This window comes from Corvus kubaryi, unplaced genomic scaffold (genome assembly GCF_017639235.1).
Source record: "Corvus kubaryi isolate FWS band 111438036 unplaced genomic scaffold, C.kubaryi_AGA036_p1.0 37382, whole genome shotgun sequence".
Lineage (NCBI taxonomy): Eukaryota > Metazoa > Chordata > Aves > Passeriformes > Corvidae > Corvus > Corvus kubaryi.
The window spans coordinates 789535-798079 of NW_024581124.1; the positions used below are offsets into that span (position 1 = coordinate 789535).

Here is an 8545-nt window from a genome sequence, read left to right on the forward strand (position 1 = left end):
CTCAGACAGTCTTCCAGTTTTCTGCTCCTGATCATTTCACTCCTCTTACTGCAACACATGAAAACCAAGCTCGATTTGTCTGAATCATTTTTCAACAACAAAGCTTCCCTTGGCTTTATTTCTGTAAGCTTTGTTCTCTGCTCTGTAATAAGCTGTTACTCACCCAGAAAAAAACTGTATTCCCACCCCACACTGAAACTTTTCTTACAAATAAACAGGAAAAAAACCTCACTTCAAATATACAGGAAAAATATGGTAAGTTTAACAAAAGGGGGAAAAAGGGGGCAATTGACATTTAAACTTATGCAATATCTGAAGGCCTGAGTTGCATCAGACAAATTAAGAAATACACTTTGAATTTCAAAGCTGAAGATGTGCTGACTTCTTCTGACATGTATGTGAAAGGAGTTCTCTAGAGAAAAATTAAAATTCTCAGTTATACATCACTCATATTACATCCAAATGAGACCTGAAGTTACTGATCCACCTAAATGATCACTCATTTCCAAAGCCCCAAGGAGAAAACACAGCAGACTACTTGGATTTCAGGTGCTGTGCTCTGATGCTGAGGAAAAAAACAATGTGAGAGGGATATGACTCACCCTGAATTCCACATAATGAAAATTATCTCAACTGGTCAACCTATTTAGCTCTTAATTAGACAGTCCCAGCACTCTAGATATGGAAAACTGATGTGGACATAGCCTGCCTGTAGAAGTCTCCACAGCATTTTCCTGCCAGTATTTTGTATCTAGACAGAAGATGAAAATGCTCAAAGTAAGCACAATCTCTTTGGGAACAGTAAGTGCAGAAAACTTTTCAAGACAAAGACATGAAAAAGCACAAGGAAAATCTGACTCCAGCTTCAACGTGCCAGTTTTAGATGATCATCAGAATGCTAAGGTAACATTACCACCAGGTTACAGAAAGGCCTCAACAAACACTCTGAAAATGCCTCCCACCAAACATTATCTACAGCTACTGCATTTTCCTGACAATGTACACTGCTACACTGGCCTGAATGGGGTCACCTTCAAATCACAGGTTTTTGTCTGATGACATCCATTATTTGCTGCTCATTATCTAGAAACACACCTGGAATAACACAATTAAAGCAGCAACCTGCAGTAAATTACCTCACAGACCATAGAACTGAGTTAAAAGCCATCGTCACTGTTGATTTAGCCAGTAAGGGTCACATGAAATTTGAACTTGTCCTCTTCCCAGTTCAGGCCCAAGATTTGTTCCACTTGACTCAGGGTTGGATGAGTTTTGTCTGTGACTGTGATCTCAACACCTCTGACTCAGTAATGTGTGAAGCTCATCCAACCCACTTTCAGGAATCCATTCCTGAAACACAGGGATCCTGCACTGATTATGTGACAGAGATGGAAAGCAATTTGTAGTGAACCATAAAGTCCTGGTGGGAACTTGAACTGTGCTTTAACACCTGTTCCTACAGTACTTGATATTTCCCGCATTGCTCACACACTGCAGTTTCTTTATTCGGAATATTGAAAAAGCAGAAAAAAATACCTAAGCCCTCCTTCTCATTATGTTCACTCTCTGGGTGAAAAAACAATTATCAATGTTTTCTATTTCTATCTCTATGCTCTCAAAATACAAACATGGTAAAAACACTTCTATGTTTAAGGAAGTTTCACCTTTGCCCCTATTTCTGCATCCTCTTCAGACAGGATTTCCCTTATTTAGATAGCCAAAGACTTTTTTAGTGCATTAAAAAAAAAGTGTTGTAAGGTTGTTTGTTCCTTTTTAAAATGAGATTAACAAATTAGCAGTAAAAGAAGTAATCTTCTTCATATCCTCTTCATTAAACCAGGTCAGCAAGCTACACTGCAAAACCAGCAACTGATTTCTGTGGGATTTATGAGACTCACTGAAATCTAGCTGACCAAATTGAAAAGAAATCATGATTTCAACAATAAAATGAAGTAACAATAGCTGCCAGCATTTGGAAGATCAATATATTTAAGGAATGTATTTGAGAATGATTTTCCAAGTTTTGAAATAACAGATTTAGTTGCAATTTTTTCTTTTGAGGGTAAGAAGTTACAGGTTTTGAAAGTGCCTATAATTATTATGGCAAGCATCATCTTACCAACCTTACTTCAAACAAATGATTGATAAAAAGGGCACTGTTTACATTCCTCATGAGCAGTGCTGGAGGGAGGAGGTGTCCACTGCAGGCTGCCATTGCTGCAGGGTATTGCAGGTACAAGCTCTCTGGTGCTTCCAAAGCCCAGATCAGACAGGCTTACTGCAGGAGCCAGGCACCTGTACTGCCACAATTATTTCATCATTTTAGTCATAACTTCACCTCAAGTCAGCTTTATTTGGTAAATACAGGATTAAAGAGTGTGGGAGAAAAATAGCAAATATTTGTATTGTACACAGAGCAAAGCTTTGTGTCCAGCTCTCTCTTTTTAAAAGGCAGTTGTCTCACTGGGAAAAGTCAGGGGTTTTTAGCCTTCTGACTCCAAAGTTGGTTCTCATTTTCCATGTCAGTGGCTCTGCCTTCTATTATTTCTTCATATGCACCAGACTCCTCTTTATGGTTATCTTCAGAGGCAGCCTAAGCAAAAGGCTTTTCTAACCTGTAAAAAACCCTCAGAATTTATAAAAAGTTTCCTCCTTAACCTAGTGAGAAGCTAAAACCTTGTGATGCTTAAGAAAACACCCTCTCTGGCCTGCAGGTCTGGATCTTAACCTTGCATGAGATGCGGCAAAGCACAAATTCTGTTCTGCCTCATTCAGACCAGAAATGTGACTCTCAGTCTCATAAATTCACCACACAGCATCTTCAGGTCTCCTAAGCTAACTCTTAGGCCAGGCTAAATTAACTGGACTGAAACGAATTAACTGGCTTTCCAGTGTCCAAAAGAATTAAATTCCCAAAGAAAAGGGGGAACAAGGGACAAAGACAGTAGCTACTTCTGAGACAAGGGAACAGAGATATTTGCCCAAGGTTACAGAGCCTTGATAGGGGCTGAAAGTACAGCCACAACAATCTGGTCTGCCCACACACAGTGACAATGTCACTGAACCAGAGTGGAAAAAATAGATATTGACATCAGACACATTACAATGCACAGGAGGAAAAATAGCTCAGCCCACATGTAACATATCCACGCAACAAAGAAGAACAATTTCCTTGAAATTCCTGTCAAAAGGCATGCTAATCTGTTCATATTTGAGATTCCAATCAACCAGACATGCTCTGGCCAATCTCACTACTTGAAACAGGTATCCTGATCCCAGCTGGCTGCCTCCTGTGGGCACACTGGTCAGGCTGTCAGAACGTCACTACATGAAACATTCTGGCAAGCCTGCAACACTCTGCAAGCCCAAGATGCCAAAGTGCTGTTGTCAGTAAAAAGGAATGAGCTAACTATCACTTTCCTCTTTATTCTATGCAATTTTAGCGTAAGGATAAGCCAGGGCAGTGTCCTGACAAAGCTGACAAAACAAGTGAGCCAATGCCAACTGACAGACTGTAGTTCAGCTGCAAGCAATGCACTGCTTCCTCCAAAATTATTAGTGTAGCAGTAAAACAAGCAGTTTTTACACCAATGCATTCTTAAAAAGTGTGGGGGGGGATAAATCTAAAGTTACTTTCTAGAATAGCTCATGGTAAATTCTAGACAAAGGTCAATGGTGATTTGCACTGCAGCATTTCTTTAAAAACAAAGGCTAGTCCAATAGTTTAGGATTCAGAAGAATCAGAGAAATCCCTCGTAGATCAGTTCACAAACAACCAATTAATAAAAGACTAGCACAGTCCTACCCCCTGGAACACAGCAAAATATACTAATGACTGCAAGGCTCTCCAGTTCTCCACTGAGGGGTCCACTTCAGAAATAAGACAGCTAGACAGAACCAGTGAGTGCCAAGAGTGCACCATTAACACCCCATTTTCAAACAGTCTATTGACTTCTCTAAAGTATCTGTCCTGTAGCAAACCACAACCAGAGAAGTACAAGCCACAAAGGGTTTCATTACTATTTTTTACTTCAAGACAAATAAACAGAAAAATTCTCCAGAGCCTCATCACCAACCTGTGCAAAGTAACTTCATAAGTTACTGTACACAACATGGCATTGCAGCTAATCTGGCTCAATACCTCTCTAAATAAAGAGAGTCCTGAGTTTCTCTAAGTCATCAATTCATTATGAAAGATACTTTGTGGTTTCCATGAACAAGCTGCACAGGAAACAGAGGGTGCACGCACAGTGACAGATTCAACAGAGGACAGAGCGGTCCAGAGATGCACAAGCTCAATTCACTGACTTCCTCTGCCACCTACCCTGCCTTATCCCAGCACTCCTATCCCATTCCTGTCCAATGCCATCCTCCCCTTCCAAAAACCTGAGCTATCCCTCTGAAAAATAAAATCTAAATACAATCCTTCTTTCAACCCCACTCTTCAACTTAGAGCTCCACAGGGCTGGATTCAGCAGGGCTGTGTGCTATTCTGGAGAACAAGTGTCTCCTCTTTCTTCCAATTGATCTGGAACACCTTGGTCCTGTGGAGGAGAGAGCTGTACAAGCACCAGTCCACCACAGAACAAAAGGGGGAAGAAAGGGCTCCCCAGACAGTGATACAGAGGAAAAGGGGTGGATGCACACTGAGGAGAGCTGGAAGTGCACTGCAGATCAACTACAGAGGCAAAAGTCTGGTAAACTAACAGGTGTCAAGGCCTGAATTCATTTAAACATTTATGGTTCACCAACTATATTCTGCACAGTCTCCCTCTCTCTCCATTGCACAACACAATCAGGCACGTTACACTTCTTGCTTAGCATTTACTTGAAGCAATTTTAAACCACATCATGGTTCACAGTCTGCAATGAGCTGCTCTGAGTGAAAAAAAATGATCTGGTAGCACCCCAAAACTCCCAACCAATGCAGAGAGCAGCAAGGTTGGTGAGAGGCTGGCGAAAACAAATGAAATAGCTGTAATTTCATTCCTTCTCAACAACACACTGGCCTCTTCACGTGTGAAGAAACACCTTCAATCATCTCACCATTGCACAAACACACCTGCAGGAAGATATTAAGTCTCAGACAGGCTGTTCATGTTTAGAGTTTGGAATGTTGCACCTGTAAGCTTTTCCTCGTATCTGTCCGACGGGAAGATCTTTAATCAAACACAAGATGTTTCAGAAGGCATCTCACAGCCCAGAGCCATCGGCAATCCTGGGCAACGGCTGCCACCCAGTGCCTGGAAAAGTAACTGCACACACTGAAGGAAAAGACAAATCTCAGCTGCTCAAGCAACAGTTTCTGCTTAAAATTTTCCCCTATGCCCTCATAAACAATGCACTTTAACACATCAGAAAAAAAAATTAATTCCAACAGGGAAATATTTCCTCTACTTCCTGTTTATTCAGTGTTTTACAACTTCATGCTATTACAGAAAGCAATCCCTTCATAATTGTCATTTACGCAGAAAAAGGGGGGAGAGACCCACAAAAGTTTCTCTCACAGTGAACCATGATGGCAGAAGCTTTCTGAAATATACTGTCATGATAACTCAAAAGATTCTGTAGTGTAAGCTTTCCATTCATAATATCATCTATTAATCTCCTCAATCTGCATGATGCCAAATATCCTTTGGGTTAAGAAACATTGCTGCAAGTTTAAACCCAGATGGAGAGGTGCCAGCCCCTTGCCCTGTAGAGACCAGAATTCTGCTTATATGAGGCAGCAGTAGAGTCTTTTCCATCAATGAGCAGTTAGGCTTTCTGGGCAGCACCAGCATAACAACAGTTTGTATTTCCATCTATACAGATGCTCATTATGCCACAGCTGGAAGGCTGGGAGTTCATATAAATGGGAGTTCATATAAATGAACCACTCACCTCTGCCCTATTTACAATCCAATTACAAAAAATATATAGATGTAATGCTCTCCTTTCTTTCACACACCTTCAAAACTGTGCTCCCATTCAATCTCTTTTGCTTTCACTAAGGCATTTTTGTTTCTCCAAAACATTAAATTAAAAACTGAGCATAAAGAAAGCAAAGACATGATATGAATACACCCATCACTACTTACTTCTCCTGTGATTGGATTGGTTCCATATTTCTTTATCCAAGGAACAATGCTCCTGAAAAGAGAAGGGATAAAGTAATTTGTGACAAGCACCATCAGAAACCTCTACTGATGGCCACGATGGTTTTTGCTAACTTGCAAAGACCAAATGATGGTTACACAGCTGTAAGCAGTTCAACAACAGGAAAATGAAGCTAAGTACAGACAGGAACTTACAGGATGTCAAAGACTGTCCCATCTGGTGTGCACACTGGGTATTCAAATGGCTGCAGAGACAAACTGGAAAAAAGAGAACACACTCTTGTTAGCAAAATCAGCTGGAAATCACGATGTAATTGGCAATCACATTCAGCATCCCTTGTTAGGGATGCTTCCATAATCCTGGCAGCTGTTAGCTCCTCTGTATGGAAGGCAACTTCCTGAACTACCCAAGTAACAAGGATTTCTAACCCACTTCTACCAACTCTCTTCCTTCACTCCTGCACTTCAAGTAGTAAACTCTAAACAGAAAAAAGTAGCAGAAATATTTTTCAAGCTACCTTTATCACTATCTCAGCAAGATGAGAGACTGACCAAGCACATTCTGAGCAGGGACAAGTAGATTTGAACCCTGATTACACAGATTTGAAGGAGTGGGATGTACACAGTAATTGTTCTGCATTATTTTATCACTTGTGTATTCTTTCAGCCATCACCTCCAACCTCTGCAGACACTGATCATGGGTCACACAGACTTTGTTTCAGTTCTTATTCAACTTGTTCTTGCCATGCTACTGCCCCAGCAGGCACAAGTCAATGAAAGTAATTGCCTCAGAAGAAGATGGCTTTAGTTCAGTGTCACCAGCCTGATAACTAGATGTGTCATTTTATAATGATAATGTAAATTTGTTGTCTTACCTGCAGTGATCAAATGATAAACGTCTAAAATTGGTCCGTGGAAGGTCTGTTTATGGAAAAAGAAAACCCACACAACGGTTTTAATAAATACATGGTATTCTAGGTAACAAAGAAACACTTTAAAGTTACATTTTGCTACATAAACCGTGGCAATTTACTGATGACAAGGATAAACACATGACTGTAACTAAAATTTCTGAACTGAAATTACACTGCCGGAAAAAGGTCACAACAGAGCTCTGACAGACCGACAGCGCTGAATTTAAATCTGATGATCAACGCTCAGGCCCTGCCCCACCAGCGGGCACAGACCCGGCGGAGGGCGGGGACGCTCATCTGGCCACAAACGCGGCATTTCCGAGCAGCACCGTGAGCTCGGGCCGCAGGCCAGGGGTCGGAGCTCAGCACCCGCTGTCCCGGGGACCTGAGGGAGCGGCCCGTCCCCCCTTACCTGCTTTCTTGCCGCCGTAGAACTGCGTGTACTCGGCGCACGTGATGTACCTGCGAGACAGAGGGGTCACTGAGGCACAGCACAGACACAGCCCCGCACAGCTCGGCCCCCCCGCGCCCCGCCCCGCGCCCCCCGCTCACATCTTGTCCTTCTGGTGCTGCCGCTTGCCCATGGCGGCGGCTCGGCCTGCTCGGCCTGCGCTGCCCGGGCCGCGCCTCGGGCCCGCCCGCGCCTTCCGCCGGGTGCGGCGGGGAACGGCCGCGGCGCGGAAACACCGGCGGCGGCAGACGCGTTCCGGGGCCGCGCCGGGCCGGGGGGGACAGGCTGGGAAAGCCGGGGATGTTCAGCCTGGAGAAGGTTGGTGGGGCCTCAGAGCAGCCTTCCAGGGCTTCTGTTTCACTAAAATATGTTTTCTTGCATGGAATTTAAAATCATTGTATTCCTGCTCTGTTGGGCAGTGACAGAACCTCCCAAGAAAAACTGGGTAGAAAAACCTACTTGGTGTCTTAATACGGATACAGCTCTTCACAAAAAGTATTTCAGTGTCTCTTCAAAGACTTAACGACAAAAAATTTACTGTCTCTTAGCTACTTACCTTTAAATCCCATTAAAGAGCCTTCATTACAAGACTGGTATGAACAGCACAAGGCTGTACAGAGGACAGTCAGAGTCCGGATACCTTGTCTTTACCAGGAAGAAACAGCCAGGTGTCCTGGAGCTTCCACTTAACAAACACCTCCGAATCCATTCCTGCTTTGTTCTTTCCTTGTTAAACCATCAGCCTGGCAGCTGTCTACACAAAGCCACTGGAGTGAAATCCATGAAAGTAGATAGCCAGACTCCCACTGACTGCACCAGGCTTTGGACCAGACCCCCCTTCTCCCCAGAAGATGGTGTTCAGCTGCTGTTTTAATCCCATCAGTTGGTCCTTGGCTGCATCCATGAGCACAAGGGTGAGCACAACCTGCTTTGCTTGCAGGGAGTTAGACTAAAGGACTTCTCAAAATCTCTTCCAACCCAAATATTCCATGATTCTATGTTGCTACGGTTCTCCTCTGAAGAACAGAATAGTTGCTCCCATGAGTGTAGTCTAATTGGCAACAGCATATGAATTATTTAC

At 43.0% G+C, this 8545-nt stretch overlaps 1 protein-coding gene across 1 annotated transcript in view; it reads right to left on the reverse strand.

Annotated features, from left to right (window-relative positions):
* The window catches only part of PPIL2 (peptidylprolyl isomerase like 2), a 67780-nt gene extending 60108 nt beyond the window's left edge, over positions 1-7672 (reverse strand). Inside the window, exons 1-5 of the mRNA XM_042034924.1 lie at positions 7566-7672; positions 7426-7475; positions 6975-7020; positions 6294-6356; positions 6081-6132 (exon numbers count right to left, since the gene is read on the reverse strand). Coding sequence (XP_041890858.1) covers positions 6081-6132; positions 6294-6356; positions 6975-7020; positions 7426-7475; positions 7566-7597 — 243 coding nt within the window. The 5' untranslated portion in view covers positions 7598-7672. The remainder of the gene's footprint in view (positions 1-6080; positions 6133-6293; positions 6357-6974; positions 7021-7425; positions 7476-7565) is intronic.
* Between the last annotated feature and the right edge of the window lie 873 nt (positions 7673-8545).